Source organism: Lithobates pipiens, unplaced genomic scaffold, assembly GCF_037356315.1.
Source record: "Lithobates pipiens isolate NorthernLeopardFrog02 unplaced genomic scaffold, aLitPip1_a1.2 Scaffold_10, whole genome shotgun sequence".
NCBI classification, from domain to species: domain Eukaryota; kingdom Metazoa; phylum Chordata; class Amphibia; order Anura; family Ranidae; genus Lithobates; species Lithobates pipiens.
This window is the reverse complement of record NW_027507686.1, coordinates 233321792-233342879: the sequence shown is the minus strand read 5'-3', so window position 1 is coordinate 233342879 and position 21088 is coordinate 233321792. Positions and strand designations below refer to the sequence as shown.

The 21088-nt window shown below is 44.2% G+C and overlaps 1 protein-coding gene across 2 annotated transcripts in view; it reads right to left on the bottom strand.

Moving 5' to 3' along the window:
* Positions 1–760: 760 nt before the first annotated feature.
* The window catches only part of IFTAP (intraflagellar transport associated protein), a 74921-nt gene continuing 54593 nt past the window's right edge, over positions 761–21088 (bottom strand). The window contains exons 6-8 of one of the 2 annotated variants that reach the window (XM_077463169.1): positions 12068–12180; positions 11839–11910; positions 761–1066 (exon numbers count right to left, since the gene is read on the bottom strand). In XM_077463169.1, coding sequence (XP_077319295.1) covers positions 899–1066; positions 11839–11910; positions 12068–12180 — 353 coding nt within the window. In that variant the 3' untranslated portion in view covers positions 761–898. The remainder of the gene's footprint in view (positions 1067–11838; positions 11911–12067; positions 12181–21088) is intronic. The other variant, XM_077463179.1, reaches the window with a different exon arrangement.

Sequence of the window (21088 nt, the reverse complement as noted above, 5' to 3'; positions counted from 1 at the left end):
TCTCCCACGCTCTCTCTCCATCCATCCCTCTCTCTTTCTCCCACGTTCTCTCTCCTTCCATCCCTCTCTCTTTCTTTCTCCCACGCTCTCTCTCCTTCCTTCTCCCACGCTCTCTCTCCATCCATCCCTCTCTCTTTCTTTCTCCCACGCTCTCTCTCCATCCATCCCTCTCTCTTTCTCCCACGCTCTCTCTCCTTCCATCCCTCTCTCTTTCTTTCTCCCACGCTCTCTCTCCTTCCTTCTCCCACGCTCTCTCTCCATCCATCCCTCTCTCTTTCTTTCTCCCACGCTCTCTCTCCTTCCATCCCTCTCTCTTTCTTTCTCCCACGCTCTCTCTCCTTCCATCCCTCTCTCTTTCTCTCCCCTCCATCCCTCTTTCTTTCTCCTACCCTCTCTCTCCCATCATCCCTCTCTTTTTTCTTTCCCTATGTATTACCACATTCTCCACTAGGTAAGGCACCTCTGACTCTATTTAACCACACCCCTTTAAGCCCTGCCCAATATTTAGCGTAATTTAAAACTACACCCGTTATTTTTCTATCCTGCTAGGCCACGCCCACACATGAATGCCCCACCCCTAATTAAAATAATGTTCTGTCTACATTAAAAAAGCGTCCCTAAACATTTTTGGAGGATGTTGCCAACTATGCAGTACCTTCCACTTCAATACACCCAATAGGCTCCTTGTGCTGCTTCTCCCTCCTCCTTCTAAGCCCTACTAGAAAAGGCTGATAAGCCAAATAAAGGTACTTGCACTTCATGCATTTAAAAAAATTTAATGATGCAATAATGATTAGAGAGCTGCGTGAGTGTGTTTTTTTTTTTTTTTTTTTACACAGCTGCCTTGGATTTCAGCTTTAAAACAACATCCAGTTCTTCCCTCTGAAATAGAAACCCGTCATGAAGCAGTCAGGTTTTGCTCCTCTGTGACTTTGTCTTCCATCTTTTGATGCCCCCGGTCTTTCAAGAAGTCCAACTCCACCGCGGAAAGTTTCGGGGTCAGTGCCACGCTGTCGTAATCAAAGCTTTGGTCCAGAACGAACGGTTGGATCTCATCATCTAGATGCTGAGGAGGAAGAAGCGAGGGTGAAAAGGTAGCTGAATTCCACTATTATATCACACACAGGGTTAGGTAAACCCTTGTAGCCCAGAGCAACTTCATCTATGGTTGCTGGACTCGGCTCGTGGTTGGGGGTCTCAGCACCATTAGTGATCAACATACAGCATGATGGATTTTGCTTTTAAAAAGGTAGATAAGGCAGACGGAGGTGTGAAATGGCAACTACTGCTGCAAGAGGAATGAGACTCCTTAGAAGAGGGCAGAAAAAGAAAGGATCTCCATTGGGGAGATCTTGCTGCATGACACTGGAGACATAAAATAAGCTCATTATGGTGGAAGTAAAGCCAAGATAGAATGGGGAGAAGTTCAAAGCCCTGTTAGGTGTTTATTGCTCTCGGTGTCTATTCTATTCTAGGTCTTGGTGATTATTGTTACCAGTACAGAAATGAACATTTTTAAAGTGGTCACAGAAAACGTTGATGCAGGGAAATCTTCCAATGAGAACCCCAGTTCTGGAGATAGCTGTGATTCCCCTTGGTATGATGCATTTCTTCCTGCGTCCTGTTGTGGCTGTAATAGTCTACCAGATTTCACTTATAAATGAATAGAACTGTTCTAGTCCAGAGCATTTTCATGCTGGATGGCCCCACGTCAATGTAGTAAGGTTAAGCCATAGGTGAGTTAGGTGTGACAGACAACTATCAATCCAAAGGTCAGTAGTGTGTAGGACAGAGTGCAGAGGTCAGTAGCATGCAGGGAAGTGTGCAGAGGTCAGTAGCATGCAGGACAGTGTGCAGATGTCAGTAGCATGTAGAGCAATGTGCAAAGGTCAGTAGCATGCAGGGCAGTGTACAGAGGTCAGTAACATGCAGGGCAGTGTGCAAAGGTCAGTAGCATGCAGGGAAGTGTGCAGAGGTCAGTAGTATGCAGGGAAGTGTGCAGAAGTCAGTAGTATGTGGGGCAATGTGCATAGGTTAGTAGTATGTAGGGCAGTGTGCAGAGGTCAGTGGTATGTAGGGAAGTGTGCAGAGATCAGTAGTATGTAGCGCAATGTGCAGAGGTCAGTGGTATGTAGCGAAGTTTGCAGAGGTCAATAGTATGCAGGGAAGTTTGCTGAGGTCAGTAGTATGTAAGGAAGTGTGCAGACCTCAGTAGTATGTAATGAAGTGTGCAGAGGTCAGTAGTATGTGAGGCAATGTGCATAGGTCAGTAGTATGTAGGGCAGTGTACAGAGGTCAGTAGTATGTAGGGAAGTGTGCAGAGGTCAGTAGTATGTATGACAGTGGGCAGAGGTAAATAGTATGTACGGCAGTAGACACTGGACAGAGGCCAGTAGTATATAGGGCAGTGGACAGAGGCAAGTAGTAGGCAGGGCAGAGTGCAGAGGTCAGTAGTATGTATGCTAGTGGGCAGAGATCAATAGTATGTACGCCAGTGTGCAGAGATCAGTAGTATGTGAGGCAGAGTGCAGAGGTCAGTAGTATGTATGCTAGTAGGCTTAGGCCAGTAGTATGTACGGCAGTGGGCAGAGGTCAGTAGTATGTATGCCAGTGGGCAGAGGTCAGTAGTGTGTACGCCAGTGGGCAGAGGTCAGTAGTATGTGAGGCAGAGTGCAGAGGTCAGTAGTATGTACGGCAGTGGGCAGAGGTCAGTAGTGTGTACGCCAGTGGGCAGAGGTCAGTAGTGTGTACACCAGTGGGCAGAGGTCAGTAGTGTGTACGCCAGTGGGCAGAGGTCAGTAGTGTGTACGCCAGTGGGCAGAGGTCAGTAGTGTGTACAGAAGTGGGCAGAGGTCAGTAGTGTGTACAGAAGTGGGCAGAGGTCAGTAGTGTGTACAGAAGTGGGCAGAGGTCAGTAGTGTGTACAGAAGTGGGCAGAGGTCAGTAGTGTGTACAGCAGTGGGCAGAGGTCAGTAGTATGTACGGCAGTGGGCAGAGGTCGGTAGTATGTAAGCAGTGGGCAGAGGTTAGTAATACATACGGCAGTGGGCAGAGGTCGGTAGTATGTATGGCAGTGGGCAGAGGTCAGTAGTATGTACGGCAGTGGGCAGAGGTCGGTAGTATGTACGGCAGTGCGCAGAGGTTAGTAATACATACGGCAGTGGGCAGAGGTCGGTAGTATGTACGGCAGTGGGCAGAGGTCAGTAGTATGTACGGCAGTGGGCAGAGGTCAGTAGTATGTACGGCAGTGGCCAGAGGTCGGTAGTATGTACGGCAGTGGCCAGAGGTTAGTAATACATACGGCAGTGGGCAGAGGTTAGTAATACATACGGCAGTGGGCAGAGGTCGGTAGTATGTAAGGCAGTGGGCAGAGGTCGGTAGTATGTACGGCAATGTTTGTTTGCTGTGCCAACTTGGTCTACAGTGTGAAGTGATGATATCATATAGGGTATAACAGCAAACGGAAGAGGCACACAACTGTTCTGAATGCATAATGGTCTTAGAGAGCTGTCACCTGTTTAAAGAAAAAAAAATCATCCGACAGGGTCAAAAGATCCATCATAGCTTGCCAATCCACATCTTTGCCTTTAATTCCGGGTCTGGCCAAACACTGTGTCCTGGCTCCTAACACCGCTGGTAGCTGCTGCTGCTTAGGTCTCCCGGGTGGACTGGCCTTTGGTTTCCTTTACCAGTACAGATGTACGGCTTGTGACATTTTACTGCATTTTATAAACGTTTTTAGGCTGCACTTTGATCGACGCCCTGTTGCGTTATTTAAAAGCTCCTACATTAAAAACTCAAAAAGGGCTCATTGTCTGATATTGTGTGCATAATTCTATATGGCAACATCATTTTTATTGTTCTGCTTCAAAATGTTGGTTTTCGGTAGGCTGATTTAGCACAATAAAATAATAACGGTGCAAAAAATAAAAAAAAAGCACAGTTGCCATCGTTACAGAACAGCAAACTTTTCTGTAAAATGACAAACTGCTACCTGGCCCAGTTACTACTTACTCCTCTCGTCTTATTTTGCACCTTTGCTATTAGGTTATGTGTCAATGGGTAAGGGCACCTTCTTCTGACCCGCATTTTACTTTTAAGCTGCATTAACCACTTTCCAACTGAGCTCTTTTAACCCCTTCCTGCCCAGGCCAACTTTCAGCTTTCAGCGCTGTCGCACTTTGAATGACAATTGCGCGGTCATGCTACACTGTACCCAAATTACATTTTTATCTTTTTTCCCCACACAAATAGAGCTTGTTTATGGTAATATTTAATCACCTCTGGTTTATTTTTTGCTAAACAAACAAAAAATAAAAAACCTAAAAAAATGTGAAAAAAAATGAAAACATTTTTTATAGTTTGTTATAAAAATTTGCAAACAAGTAATATATCTCCTTCACTGATGTACGCTGATAAGGCTGCATTGATGGGCACTGTTGTGTTGGTACTGATAAGGTGGCACTGATGAGGCTGCACTGAAAGGTACTGATAGGCGGCACTGATAAGCAGTGGCGCTGGTGGGTTGGTCTGGTACTTACGGGCAGTCGGTCTGGCCCTTACCCCACCTAAGCAGCGGACAGCAGGCATTGGGCATCGGACATCAGACAGTGGCTTCTGTGTCCCTTTCCTCCATCACAGGGGCTGCGCGTCTCCTCCCCTAGGCGTCCAATACGATTGACTATCCTTTCAGCCAATCGGGTGACGGGTCTCATACCCGCTTCCTGATTGGCTGGAAGAAGGATCAGTTTTAGAATAGCAAATATTTATTTGCTATTCTAACACACCTGGGTGGGCAGTGAGCGCATTCTCTGTGCCCCAAGTCCACCCCATTTTGAAGCCTATTAGAGCATTTGCCGCTCACTGTATGCACTGTGAGGGCTTTACAATAAATACGCTTGATGATTGGGAGTTGCCAGCTGCTTCTTTTTCCTGATGACTACGTTGATATAAAATAGTTGTTTAAATAGTGTACCAAATAAAAGCCTTCTATGTACTTAAAATGGATTCCTGGGAAATAACTATTTCTAAAACTGGACCCCCTTTCTGACACCTACTTTATACTTTATACTAACTACCCTGTGGAGGAAAGATGCATAAGCTTACCTAATCCGAAGGTTGGTCCGGTCTAGTGATCTCCCCTGTGTCAGCCAGCGCCAGTGATGTGTCAAATACTGTCCCCTGTCGGATAGTGTCCGCCCTGTACTGCGCTTGTGCAGTATGAAGGACAAGAAGACGCTGAAGGTCTCCGAAGATGAACCGTGCCTGCTCAGTGAGTCCAGATTCAAGCCCCACCATCCAAGTGGACATAGAGTTAGAATAAAAAATAGCAGAGCGAAGCGAGGCCGTGCCCAAAGCGTGGCGAGCGAATCGAGCCCGCGAGGGGCCCTGTTACTATGTGCTACCGAATGTCCACTTTGATGGTGGGGCTTGAACCTGGACTCAGTGCGCAGGCGCCCGTTCTTCTTCGGAGACGTTCGGAGTCTCCTTATCCTCCATGCTGCGCAAGCGCTGCGCAGTACAGGGAAGACACTATCCGATGGCCGGACAGTTTTTGACAGAACACCGGCTACAGGGGAGATGAGAGAGAGCTCTAACAACAGATGGAATGTCTAAGCAGTGACATCACTTATAGGCTTACTAGGGTCCATCCTTCGTTGGCGCTCCCTCCTCTCCCCTGAAGCAGCCGCTAGCTGACGCATGGAATCGATCACATGACCGGACTGGATAGGCTCAAAGACAGGTACGTATCTTTCTTCCACCGCACAAAGTCCAAATATTATAAATATTTTGTTGAATTCATCGGCAGAGATAGGGTAGCATCAGTTTTCAGCAACTCCATAAAATATGAACCCCGAATACAGCTCAGCCCCCAGTGGGAAATATCTCGCTTAATGAAGCATGACCAGAGCATAGAGTACACAACACTGCATGGATAGTCCCACTCTGGAGTGTTAATATTTTATAGCCATGTTTGTTCCTTTGACTTGCAAATATTTTTCTTGGAAAGTTCTCCTGGGAGAGTGTACACACACGCACACACGGAGGTCAAGGGGGCCAGTCTGGATAGGGCATGTCTTTTTTGTGTAGGTAAATTTCCAGGCTTGGCTGGCAGCCAGGCCTGTGTGTGTTTTGATCTGGTTTGGGAGTGAATCAGAGTAGAGCTGGGTGACTCACAGGCAGCATCACCAAGATCGCCCACTTCTTTTCAGAATGTTATAGTGTTTTCTGGAAAAGAAGAGAGGGGAGGTGGTGCTGTTTGGGTTGTTTTAAGGAGCCCTGACCAATCCCCAATCTGGATTGGGGGGTGGCAGGCCTCCTTAAATACCTAGGGTCAGCCCAGCTGGGGAGTTGTATTGGATGGAAGCTGGAGATGAAGTGCTAGGCTGTTGTGGCCTTTGTCCAAGCTTGCAAGTCTGGGGGGAGTGACCAGGAGACAGGTCCCTCTGAGAACACGCGGAGGTGTCCTGGCCAGGAGACACAGGAGGAGCAAGGGGAGAACAATGGGAGAGAAGCACTGCTGGGCAATTCTCCAGGGAGGAACCACAAGTCACAACCAGGAGGGCTGGTGAGTGCAACACACAGTCAGGAGAACTGGGGAGGCACACCTGAGAGGACTGCGAGATTGCAGTCTGAGATGGGTGGAGAGACAGTAGAGTGGACTGTGGTTTTATGGGTAGTGGAGAGAAAGGCAGCTGCAGCCAGGAGGGCTGGCAGGGCCTGAAGATGTGGTACTGGGCTCAGTAGCCACATGTACAGCTAGCACCAAGAACTACCATATTTTCTGCCACACTATAGGGGCCCGCGTTCCTTGCCTGCAAAGGGCATTTGCTAAGGGCTGGCTGAGCCAGTGTCATGCCCATAAATCAGTAATAGCTGGTCCGTGAAGTGCAAGCAAGTTATGTGCTGGAGGTGTTGAGGAGAGATAGTCTGCAAGCAAGTGATGTGCTGGAGGAAGAGAGGAGATTGTATATACCGTGAGTGTATAGTTTCAGTCCCAACATTGACTTTCAATCATCTGGGAATCTCATGATTTCCCTATCCCTATCCAAGTTAATTCCCCTCAATAAAAATACAAAAACAAGTGCAAGGACTGTTTTGTGTCTCTAAATGCTTGAAATTGTGTGTCTGGCTGGGCAGGGTGACAGACAGACCACAACACTCAGTAGCTCTTACGAGGGTACCGCTACACTAAGTAACTGAAGTTTTAGAGATGTGATTAGGGAGTGAATGGTGTCCGTGTATACAGCCCATCCACTGTAAGACAAAGAGAACAGTCACCACCCTTTCCAGTGGCTTGCCTTCTCACAGTGATATCCTTGGAACAAATTCTGGTTGGGCTCCACAGTAATATACAGGTGCATCTCAAAAAATTAGAAGATCATCAAAAAGTTAATTTCAGTAATTCAATTCAAAAAGTGAAACTCATATTAAATAGATACATTACACACACACACACACACACACACACACACACACACACGGATACATTTCAAGCATTTCTTTCTTTTAATTTTGATGATTATGGCTTACAGCTAGTGAAGAAAACCCAAAATTCAGTATCTTGGAAAATTTGATTACATAACACCAATACAAAAAGGATTTTTAATACAGAAATGGTGGCTTAGTGAAATGTATGTCCATGTACAGTATAGTATGCTCACAATACTTGGTCGGGGCTCCTTTTGCATGAATTACTGCATCAATGTGGCATGGCATGAAGGGGATCAGTCTGTGGCTCTGCTGAGGAGTTAGGGAAGCCCAGGTTGGTTTAATAGTGGACTTAAGCTCATCTGTATTGTTGGGTCTGGTGTCTCTCATTTTCCTCTTGACAATACCCCACAGATAGCCAATCAAGCACCGTGATACCTGTGAAGGAAGTCACTTTGGGTAGGGGGTCTCGTGGAATCCAGCTTAGCTTGGAGAGCACTTGAATATCCTTGTGCAGTTCCCCCTCCTAAGTGTAAGTTACCCTGTGTCTATTAGGGGCACAGGGTGACCGAGAACCCCAGTCTGATCTGCACTAGTCAAGACTCACCGTACAACCACACTGGAATATATATATATATATATATATATATATATATATATATATATATATATATATTTATATTATATCCTATTATGGGATGTATATGTTGCTGTGGATTAGCTGTGGGAGAGGGGGGATTTCTAAAGCAGTCCCTACCAAAGACAGTCTACTGATGAGAAGCTTGAATACACCTGTGTCATGCTACTGGTGGAGGTAAAGTCTACCCTGCCCTGTGTCATTATGCAAAGAAGGGGGAATTGTCCCCTAAGTGTATATCTGTGTGCCTTTGTTCAAATAAACAGTTCATGTTCCAGCTTTGCAGCCAAAAGAGTCCTGCCTAGTTCTTGGTTGTAATACGTGGCAGTAATATCTAATATCTATATTCAGACTGGAGGAAGCAGTATATGATGAATGCACTCAAGCAGAGTGTGGGAAGCAGTTCCGTGACAATACCATGATCATTAAATAAGTCCACCCTAACACTAAAATCTCTACATATACAGACATATACACAATCTAACACTAACCTATCTAACCCTGTAAAGAAGAAATTGCTATACATACCTTTTTTGAAGTCGATCCAACCTGATCCCACGCTGAGCTGTCAGCGGTGGCTTCGCTGTAGAGGCGGGTGCAGAGGAAGCATTTGACAACAGAAGCCCCATAGTAAGTCTATGGGGGACATCATTTCCCATTAATTTCACAGCCATTGACGACTGTGTCCTCTGCAGAGCTTCTGCTGCTGCAGACCAGACCGGATCGGCTTCAAAAAAGGTATGTATACTGATTTCTTATTTATAGGGCTAGCTAAGTAAGGCTTATATCGTAGATGTATCGATTTTAGTGTTAGGGTAGACTTCCCCTTTAAACCAGATTTTGGTACTTTTGGCAGTGTGGGCAGGTGCCAGGTCCTGCTGGAAAATTAAATCAGCATCTCCATAAAGCTGGTCAGCAGAGGGAAGCATAAAGTACTCTAGAATTTCCTAGTAGAGGGTTGTGCTGACTTTAGTAGTGGGGGCCAACACCAGCACCAGACCTCATGCAACTTGGATTTTGTGCCTCTCTGCTCTTCCTCCAGCCTCTGGGACCTTGATTTCCATATGAAATGCAAAATGTACTTTAATCCGAAAAGGGGACTTTGGACCACTGAGCAACAGTCCAGTGCTTTTTCTCCTTAGCCCAGGTAAGACGCTTCTGACAAGGTCTCTGGTTCAGGAGTGGCTTGACAGTTGTAGCCCATGTCCTGGATACCTTTGTGTGTGGTGGCTCTTGAAGCACTGACACCAGCTGTAGTCCACTCCTTGTAAATCTCCCCCAAATTCTTGAATGACCTTTGCTTCACAATCCTCTCAAAGTTGTGGTTATCTCAGTTGCTTGTGCACCTTTTTCTACCACACTTTTTCCTTCCACTCAACTTTCCAATATAATATGCTTGGATACAACACTCTGTGAACAGCCAACTTCTTTAGAAATGACTTTTTGTGACTTACCCTCCTTGTGGGGGCTGTCAATGATTGTCTTCTGGACAGCCGGATGGCTGTCAAGTCAGCAGTCTTCCCCATGATTGTGTAACCTACCAAGCCAGACAGAGACCATTTAACGGCTCAGGAAATCTTTACAGATGTTTTGAGTTAGTTAGCGAATTAGAGCGTGACACCATGAGTCTACAATATTGAACTTTTTCACAATCTTCTAATTTTCTGAGATACTGAATTTTGAGTTTTCACTAGTGGTATGTAATAATCATCACAATTAAAAGAAAGAAATCCTCGAAATATATCACTCTGTGTGTAACAAATGCCCTCTGAGTTCCTTCAGATCTGTCCAGTTATTAGCTTTAAAGAGGTTCATCCTCTGTGATTATGACTCACCTTCAACGGGTTCCATGGAAGAATGGTAAAATGTCAGTGCAGAGAATGCACACCGATATTACAATATATATATATATATATATATATATATATATATATATATATATATATATATATATATATATATATATATATATATATATATATATACACATACATACATACATACATACACACACACACACACATATATACACACATATACATACACACATACACATACATACATACAGTGGTGATGGAAAGTATTCAAACCCCCTTCAAATTTTTCACTCTGTTATATTGCAGCCATTTGCTAAAATCATTTAAGTTCATTTTTTTTCCTCATTAATGTACACACAGCACCCCATATTGGCAGGAAAACACAGAATTGTTGACATTTTTGCAGATTTATTAAAAAAGAAAAACTGAAATATCACATGGTCCTAAGTATTCAGACCCTTTGCTCAGTATTTAGTAGAAGCACCCTTTTGATCTAATACAGCTATGAGTGCCATTCCTCCTTGCAGATCCTCTCCAGTTTTGTCAGGTTGGATGGTAAACGTTGGTGGACAGCCATTTTTAGGTCTCTCCAGAGATGCCCAATTGGGTTTAAGTCAGGACTCTGGCTGGGCATTTCAAGAACAGTCACAGTGTTGTTGTGAAGCCATTTCTTTGTTATTTTAGCTGTGTTCTTAGGGTCATTGTCTTGTTGGTCCTGAGCACTCTGGAGAAGGTTTTTGTCCAGGATATCCCTGTATTTGGCCGCATTCATCTTTCCCTCAATTGCAACCAGTCGTCCTGTCCCTGTATGTGAAAGACACCCCCACAGCATGATGCTGCCACCACCATGCTTCACTGTTGGGACTGTATTGGACAGGTGATGAGCAGTGCCTGGTTTTCTCCACACATACCGCTTAGAATGAAGGCCAAAAAGTTCTATCTTGGTCTCATCAGACCAAAGAATCTTATTTCTTACCATCTTGGAGTCCTTCAGGTGTTTTTTTTAAGCAAACTCCATGTGGGCTTTTATGTGTCTTGCACTGAGGAGAGGCTTCCGTCGGGCCACTCTGCCATAAAGCCCCGACTGGTGGAGGGCTGCAGTGATGGTTGACTTTCTATAACTTTCTCCCATCTCCCTACTGCATCTCTGGAGCTCAGCCACAGTGATCTTTGGGTTCTTCTTTACCTCTCACACCAAGGCTCTTCTCCCCCGATAGCTCAGTTTAGCCGGACGGCCAGTTCTAGCAAGGGTTCTGGTTGTCCCAAAAGTCTTCCATTTAAGGATTATGGAGGCCACTGTGCTCTTGGGAACCTTAAGTACAGCAGACATTTTTTTGTAACCTTGGCCAGATCTGTGCATTGCCACAATTCTGTCTCTGAGCTCTTCAGGCAGTTCCTTTGACCTCATGATTCTCATTTGTTCTGACATGCACTGTGAGCTGTAAGGTCTTATATATAGACAGGTGTGTGGCTTTCCTAATCAAGTCCAATCAGTATAATCAAACACAGCTGGACTCAAATGAAGGCGTAGAACCATCTCAAGGATGATCAGAAGAAATGGACAGCACCGGAGTTAAATATATGAGTGTCACAGCAAAGGGTCTGAATACTTAGGACCATGTGATATTTCAGTTTTTCTTTTTTAATAAATCTGCAAAAATGTCAACAATTCTGTGTTTTTCTGTCAATATGGGGTGCTGTGTGTACATTAATGAGGAAAAAATAAATGGCTGCAATATAACAAAGTGTGAAAAATGTAAGGGAGTCTAAATACTTTCCGCGCGTGTGTGTATATATATATTACATATATATTATATACACACACACACACACACACATATACATACATATTTTTTTTTTTATATAAAAAAAAGAAAACTTATCCAAGAAAATCTTAAAGTAGAGCTATAGGCAAAACTTTTTCTTTTTTCATTTTGGGATAGAGTAACTAACCTCTGTGCCCCATTTGGGAAATCTACCTTCACTTCCGGTCCCATAGCCAAAACAGGATGTGAGGGTAAATCCCTGCAAATTAAGGGAATGCCGCAGTAAGTAAATAAAACTCTATAGCAAGGACAGAAACATCAGCAGAAATTTGCCAGAAGTTCTAGCCTTCCTTTACTAAAAGAAACTAGGATTTTCCTCAAACATCATGATGAAACAAATACATTTTTCTGCATACCTCATCAGGTATAGTCTGCCGCTGGAAGGATGTCTGAATGTCCAAACACGTACTTCTCATGATGGGCTTATCATTAAGTGACGTTTCTGTGTCTGCTTCCCCTGGATATAATACTAGGAAAGATAAAACTTCAGTGAACAGGTATATACTCTGTCATTGTGTATATTTAAATTGCAATTACAGATTCTGTTTGCGCAAGCTTTTTTTTCCTGAATCTCATAAAAATCAGCATTTTTTTGCTAGAAAATAAATTTAGAACACCCAAACATTATATATTTTTCGAAAGCAAGGGCCCTGAAGAATAAAATAGTGACTGTGGCAATTTTATATGTCACGCAATATTTGTGCAGCTGTTTATCATACATTTTTCAGGAAAATAAAAAAAATACACAAAAATTAATTTTAGTGCACACAAGCACAATATAATACCCAATTTGGTAAAATATAAAAGATAAGTTGAGGTTGCTTTGAGTAAATAGATATCAAACATGTCTAGACTAAAAATTGCATGCACCCGAAAAACAGCAACAAACGGCGGTACCTAAAATTATTCGTAGGTGACGCTTTAAAAGCCTTTACAGGTTATCAGTATAGAGTTCGTCTTGAATGATGTCACACAAAAGTTCTCAGAACTTTTGACCATCAAGAACACGGTGATGTACAACACTACGACGAGCCGAGAAAATGAAGTTCAATGCTCCGCGAATTGTTTCTGAGCATACGTAAGAACTTTGCGCATCAGAATTTTACAGACGATCGGAATTTCTGTCAGGAACTTTTTTTGACCCAAAAATAGAGAACCTGCGCTCAATCTTTTGCTGGCGGGAATTTCACCAGCACAATACACCATACACACAGTCGGAATTTCCGACCAAAAGCTCACATCGGACTTTTGCTGGGGGGGAATTTCCGATCGTGTGTAAGAGGCATAAGTCTCAGAAACCTTGGAAAGGGCTTTCTTTATTGTTCTATACATGGTAGCTCCCCTGTGAATTGGCTCCCCTTTCCACATTAATATACCGTCAGAGGAACACACTTATATATGAAGCCCCTCAACACTGGTAGACCCAGCCACTGCACAAGAGACTCAAAAATATCAGGAAGACAGTCTAGAACTAGTCGACTTTGAAAATCAATTTATCAGAAAAAAAAAAAAAAAAAGGTATATGACAAATCTTCCTGCAAAGAGCTAAAACAAGAGACAGTCGGCAGTGCATACTAATAAAGAATTTCACCAGGAACGTATTGGCAAAATGAAGAAATCAGAAATGCTGCACATCAAATTCTGTCCGGCAGCTCCATGGGAAAGTAGCAGGGCTATTTTTGAAGTCGAATCAGAGAAAATAAACATGTTTGCGATTAGCGCCAGTCACGGCCACAAGAGCGGAGCAATCAGTCTGTGTTTACCGGGAAGATGTGTCAGACAGGGAACATCGCAGCTCTAAATTTAGCCGGTGTGACAATAAATGAAAGTGTGTAATCTGCAGCCTTCACTCTGACTGGTAATGTTTAATCAAGCATCTTCTTCACATGCAAAATGTCCCTGACAGCACAAATCAGGAGGAGGGATGCGCCACGGGGAAGACAGACCAAGGTATGGATGCATCAACGCTGAAGATTATTTGTATTGGAAACGTCCATCATCAAACCCCAGTTGACTACAACTGGTCTGCAACATATAACCTGTTTTAAGCTTACCTTAGATGCTACAATCCGATTGTACAATCCCCTTTCGATCTACCAACAAGTATGTAGTGCAAGTGCCTGCCTTATTGAATACCAGTTGGATACATTGGATATTTTATATAGGTTCTCGCATTGCATTATTTTGGTAGATCTAGAGTTGATTGTACACAGATTGCATGGTTAAATGGTAATGTGCAGCTCTTTACCGAATACTGATGACCTTCCAAAATTATCACGTTCATAAAGCACCAAATGCTATATTCCCATGGTATAATCCAAGTGTTTCTCAACCAAGGTGCCACAGCACAATGGGGTGTGAGTGGAGGTTTTTCGATAGGCGTACTGTGTGATGGCGGGAGGCTCTGATTGGGGTTGGGATGTAATGGGGGGGGGGGGGGGACTCACGTAGGTGGCCTCTGATGTACAGTGGAAACTCTGACATGAATGTATGAAGGTGCAGTAAAGGAAAAAATATAAAAGGGAGACCTCTGATGTGATGGAGGAACCTCTGATTTTATGGAGGAACCTCTAAAGTAATGGTAGGACCTCTGATGTGATGAGGGGACCTCTGATATGATGAGGGGACCTCTGATGCGATGGAGGAAGCTCTGATGCGATGAGAGGAAACCCTGATGTGATGAGGGGAAACCCTGATGTGATGAGGGGACCTCTGATGTGATGAGGGGACCTCTGATGTGATGAGGGGAAACCCTGATGTGATGAGAGGAAAACCTGATGTGATGAGAGGAAAACCTGATGTGATGAGAGGAAAACCTGATGTGATTGGAGGACCTCTGATGTGATTGGAGGACCTCTGATGTGATTGGAGGACCTCTGATGTGATTGGAGGACCTCTGATGTGATTGGAGGACCTCTGATGTGATTGGAGGACCTCTGACGTGATTGGAGGACCTCTGACGTGATGGAAGGAACCTCTGGTGTGAAGGGAGCACCTCTGAGGTATTGGTAATAACCCCTGATGTAATGGGAGGACCTCTGATGTATTGGGAGGAAACTCTGATGTAAAGGGAGGAACCTCCGATGTGATGAGGGGGCCTCTGATGTAAAGAGTGCTTTTGATGTGAAGTTAATTTCCTCAAGGCAGTTGTGTGCATTTTCCCAGCCTCAGTTTTCCCATTGATAAGTAACATTTATGGTTTTTACATTTTAACCCGGTGTCCCTTGAGATTTTGCATCCTTTTAAAGGGCTGATAAATTGTAGAGGAACACTGCTATATCCTCCAGAGTTTACTAAGAGAAGTTAATGGCCACTATGAGGTGGGTCACGCTGGAAGATAAGGTACTGCAGCTGTAATAGTACAGCTCCTTATTTGGTTGAGAAATTGAGAATAGTTGAAAACATCTGAGAAACCCCTAAAGAGACCCCGTCACCAACGCAGAAAATTTTTGACAAAAATACAGAAAAATTCACTCTGTGCTGGCCCTGTTAATCTGCCCCTCCCTTAACCTCCCTATATAACCTTTTACATAGCAGTTAGAAAGGATCAAAGGGTAGTATTATAAATCAGCACTTCCCAAGCTTTTTACCCGTAAAACAATTTAAGGTTAACCACTTTAAGGTTTAGGGGAACCGCTCATAAAAACAGATTTATAGGGATCGGTGCTGGAGCGAGAGCTGGGGTAACTATTACACCTATTCCTCTAACCCTAGAATTAAACGAACAGTTAACCACTTCAGCCCCGGAAGATTTTACCCCCTTCCTGACCAGAGCACTTTTTACATTTTGGCATTGCGTCGCTTTAACTGACAATTGCGAGGTCGTTCGACGCTGTACTCGAACAAAATTTGCGACTTTTTTTTCCCCACAAATAGAGATTTATTTTGGTGGTATTTGATCACCTCTGTGGTTTTTATTTTTTGCGCTATACACAAAAAAAGAGCGTCAATTTTGAAAAAAAAAAAAAAAAAAAGCTACTTTTTGCTATAATAAATATCCCCAAAAGTTTTTTTAAAAAACAAATTTCTTCATCAGTTTAGGCCAATATATATTCTTCTACATATTTTTGGTAAAAAAAATAAAATAAAAATTGCAATAAGAGTATATTGATTGGTTTGCACAAAAGTTATAGCATCTGCAAACTATGGGAAAGATGTATGGCATTTTTATTATTTAATTCTTTTTTTTTTTTTACTAGTAATGACGGTGATCTGCGATTTTTAGCAGTACTGTGACGGACAGATCGGAGACTTTTGACAATTTTTTGGGACCATTGGCATTTATACAGCGATCGGTGCTACAAAATATAAATAGCAGCTAGACTCAAAATCAGTTTACTGAATCAGATCAGGCAGCTATTGCGATTGGTTGCCAGAGGTTACAGTGTATCATTACCGCTCACTGACTGGTTGCTAGAGGTTGCAGCACACACCACGACTCACTGATTAGTTCCTAGAGGTTACAGCACATGATTTCTGCTTGTTGATTGGTTGCTAGAGATTACTGTGGATATGACCTCAGGGGGAGAGATATACATATCAATGCCGCCGGTCGCCGCTATTTACATATGAATCTCGCTGCTATTTACATATGAATGCCAGTAATTTACATGTAAACACAGGGTCTGCAGGTGAGACATCTGTACACAACAATAGGGCAGAGTTGGGCAGCATTAGTAGCAGCACTTCACACTGAGATATCGGGACACAGCACGGGACTAAAATCTCAAGGGACAAGGGAATTTAAACCAGGATAGTTGGCAAGTGTGAGGCAGCTGCTTTGGGCCCCACAACAATGACAGGGCCCAGGGCAGCTGCCCCTTTTGCCCTGCTTTAAAAACGGCCCTGCTCACAAGATGAATGCAGGAGGGAGAGGGGATGTGTCAGCCTCCCATTCCCCTGCATTACTTTTGCTGCCACTTGTCTTGGGTAAGTGCACTTATGAAGCCGCCATCTCCTTTCTAGCTCCGTTGTTGGACAGCTGCGGGGCAAGGCTCCATCCTCATAGCTAGGCTTAGGAAGCGTCTAGCAACATGAGTCCCATGAGGGTCAAAACAGTGAAAGAAATGAATGATATATCTTCTTTAACCTTTGCAGTGCATGGGGTATTTTTTTATTTATTTTTTTACCTAAAAAGCCCAGTTGGGCTTAAATGATACACTTCCACCAAGTTCAAACAAACAATGCATAGTAAAAGAATAGATCTTATATACAGGATGTCTCATCATGACTTCTTCAACTCCTTTGAAAGAAACCTCCCTTAACCAGAGAGGCAAGTCAGGTTATATGTGCCAAATAAACAATCGTCCAGCTGCCAACTAAATTAATTGGCATTCGTTCATTATGCAATCTAATTACTAGGAACCAAATATGTGCAGTTCCTCGTGGCTCTCCCTTATCTCCACGTGCTGTGAGCTCCTCTAGTCTTTGTGAATATTTGATCCCGACTCCTGCTGAGATCTCTGCTAGACCGACCTGAATTTTTCCTGTTCATCTCTACCAATCCGTACAATTTCATCCTCATAACCTCTGCGGGGCAGCAGCTTGGGGCGAGTGGGCGGCGGGTGGGGGGTTACATCAGATGTATCTGCCCCGTGAAGTTGGCTGTTGGTGCTTCTGCCGCACAAGGCCGTGATGATCCTAATTAAGCTGCTAATTACATTCTCAGTGGAGGTGATTAATGAGCAATAGGAATGCAGTGCCCGTTGCCAATGAGATGGAGATAATTGAGCAAGTATTGACATGTCATTCTAGACCAGGGGTTGACAAATTTGCTTGGAATCTAGGAGCCAGCTAAAAAAGTTAGGAGCCGGGTCCGTGACGGCGATCTGGACCTGTCCCTGGCCTGACATGGAGACAAGTGAGGGGAAGATAGCCCCAAGCCCCTCACCTGTCTCCAAGTCATTGCCCCCCATAGCTCTTAGAGGGACATTTTATTTATTTTTTTCAAATGACAATTTTTTTTTTAAATTGCATTTTAGTGTAAATTGAGATGTGAGGTCTCTCTGACCCCAGATCTCATATACAAGAGGACCTGTCATGCTTTTTTCTATTACAAGGGATTTTTACATTCCTTGTAATAGGAACAAAAGTGACACATTTTTTTTTTTTAAAGAACAGTGAAAAAAATAAAAATAAAAGTTAAAATAAAAAAAAAATACAGAGACCTCCTCTGTAACTTAAAAAGTGCAACCTGTAGAATTTTTTAAATGTCGCCTATGGAGATTTTAAAGGGTAAAAGTTTGTCGCCATTCGATGAGCGGGCGCAATTTTGAAGCATGACATGTTTGGTATCGATTTACTCTACGCAACATTATCTTTCACAATATTAAAAAAAATTGGGCTAACTTTACTGTTGTCTTATTTTATTTTTTTTATTAAATACATTTTCCCCAAAAAAGTGCGCTTGTAAGTCCGCTGTGCAAATACGGTGTGACAGACAGTATTGCAACGACCACCATTTTATTCTCTAGGGTGTTAGAATAAAATATATATATAATTTTTAGGGGTTCTGAGTAAAGGGAAGGAAGATAGGCTGGCAGGCAGGGAAAATTAGCATTGCATCCATTAGCATTGCTGGTTGTAATTCCAACGGCCACCACAAGAGGGCGCCAGATTACAGAAGGAACCATAGGATCGTAGAAGGCCTCAAAGCCGGGGGCTAAATTACCGGCCGGCGGCGGCGCGGCCCGACGCGATCGCGCCGGGGGGGGGCCGCGGAGACAGCATACCCCCAGCCCCCCAGCTGTGCTGCCCCAGGCGCCAGGTCTGGAATTCTAGTCGCAAATGCGACCGGGCGCCCGGGTTTTGTCGAGCCCTGTTCTAGACACAATCTTTTAATTATTTTTCACGTTCCTGACTCAGATGAGCTTAGAAGTCTCGGTGACCATGCTTGGGAGATGCAGGACAGGAGGAAAGCAAGGTGTGGACCGTATCTGGTATGGCACCATAAGGGCACAGACAGCATTTTCTTTTTATCCATGATGTAGCATTAAGGCCGCGTACACATGGGCGGATTGTCTGCCCAACTAAGTTCGTCAGACAATCCGACAGACAGTCCGTCCAACTTTTAAATGAACGGACTTGACCCCACACGACGAACAGACAGTCCGCTGAAAGTTTGCGCGATGACGTGTACAGCACGTACGACGGGACTAGAAATACGACGTCCAATACACTGCAATGCAACCTTTCACCGTGTAAATCCTTTCTGAGCATGCGCCATACTTAGTCCGTCCAACTTGCCTACTCACGAGCGGACTGTCCGCTGAAACCAAGTTTGGACGGACAAAATTACGGAAATTCCGAAAGACTTAGTCCGCCAGACTGTCCGCTGAAAAAGTCCGCTGAAGCCCACACACGAGCGGATTGTCCACTGAAACACGTTTCAGCGGACTAAGTTGGACGGACAATCCTCTCGTGTGTACGCGGCCTAAGGCTCTGTTCCCACTAGTGCAGCTTTTCCGGTCCGATTTCAATGCCACCCATTCCTATCAATGTGATTAAAAGTTGGAAAAGGTTCCTGTACTACTTTGTTGCAACTTTCTTGCAACTTGAGTGGTGGAGAGTGTAAAGTCGCTTCAAAGTCTCACTCAAAATCACACGACTTTGGAGTCGCACTAGTGGGAATGGAGCCCAACAGTACCCTTTACTGGAAATACCTGAACTCAATACATGGAGGAGGTTCCAAACAAAACGTTTTTTCTTATTTATATTTTTTGATCCTGTGGCACTGTGCACAAAAACTAAACACCAAAGTGGAAAAAAAGGAAAATGTGAACACACACATAAAAAGTTCACTAGGGTGTGCCATATGGTCCCCTCATGAAGAGGAAGGACTCTTCCCTAACTCCCCACAAGCATGCAAGACTCCTGACCAGGGCAAGGACAGTCTGGTCCACCTAGCCAAAAGGCCTGGTGGACCCCTCACCTCCTGATCAGCCAAAGATGACCACCCAAGTACTAGTTTAGGGATTCTCCTAAGAAGAGACTGCCAAGGCAAGGGAAGAAAGAACCTCATGGCCACACATTCTCCCTCTAGAGTTCAGGGTAGGCCCAAAGATCCACACCCTACCATCCTTGTGGAGTAAAAAAAAAAAAAAAGACATAAAAATAAGTGCAGTAATAAACATGTGCATCAAATAAATATGCAGTTCCAATGGCTAATACAATGGCCAGGCCTTGTAAGAAAAATTACCCCAGTCTCAAATAAAAGGCCTAGCCATTTACCTGGGAAAAAAAAAAGCATTTGGTGTCCTTCTTTCTGCAGGTGTCCTGGTCAAAGGACACTCAGTGGGGTCTCAAACCTATAGTGTTACTACAGATCCCCACAGGTTGCCATTCCCAGGGAGTGCTCAACACCGTGGGGTTCTCTGCCTTCCTGTCCCGCAGCCAGACAATGTATCACCACTCAAATCAAGGGACACTGGGACCCTCAGGATCCTCCACACTAGGAAAATACTCCAGACCCCCACTTTACCCAGTGGACACTTAATTTGGGTTCTCTCCCATGGGGAAGATCCCTCAGGACCCCCATCATACCAGCAGGGATACTATACAGCCAGCCATTCCAGCCAGAAGGAAGGTGGAGCATCCTACTGGACACTGATAGTACATTTGATCCTAAAGGTATTTGTTATGGCACCTGCACTATGTGTGTGACTAAATGCCCAACTGCCACTTTACAAAACTGCGCCCACTGTTGCACTGTAGTGACTAAAATATAAAACATTTCGTTTTGATGTTGCTCTAGTAATTCACATTTAGATAGTTCTACTCTTCTTTAGTTAACACTTCTTCTATGATCTTCTACGATCAAACTTCTTTTGTTTGATCTTAGCCAAAAGGCTGAGAAGCTTTGGGCCATTCAGTGTAGGTGTGATCAGCAGGTGTACAACATATTTTGGCCATATATGGTATCTCTTAGTTCAGGGGTGCTCAACCCATGGCCCACAGGACACATTTGGCCCACGGAGTCCTCTGATGGGGCCTGTGACCTCAAACGAGGGAAGCGCATGCCCAGGGTCGGCAACCCATTGATCACGATCTGGGCTTGCTGATCCGCCACCCCATAGCATCAAAATCCAGTGAGCCAGCACCACCAGCAAAGAGAGCGGAGGGAGCATGAGCCGCATCAGCCAATGCTTCCTTTGTAGTTCTGGCTCCTGTCCCAGGCGGAGTGACACCAAGTGCATTCCACCTCTAATCCTTTCATGCAGCCTGGAGAGCAATGTCAGCAGCAGCGGCAAAAGGAAAAGCTCAGTGTATCAAACAACATACACTGGGCATAATAGCTTTTGCATTGGGCATATTATCACCTATAAAAGGGTTTACAACTATTAGGCTGCTTTCACACGGATCCAGAGGTGCAGCGCAGT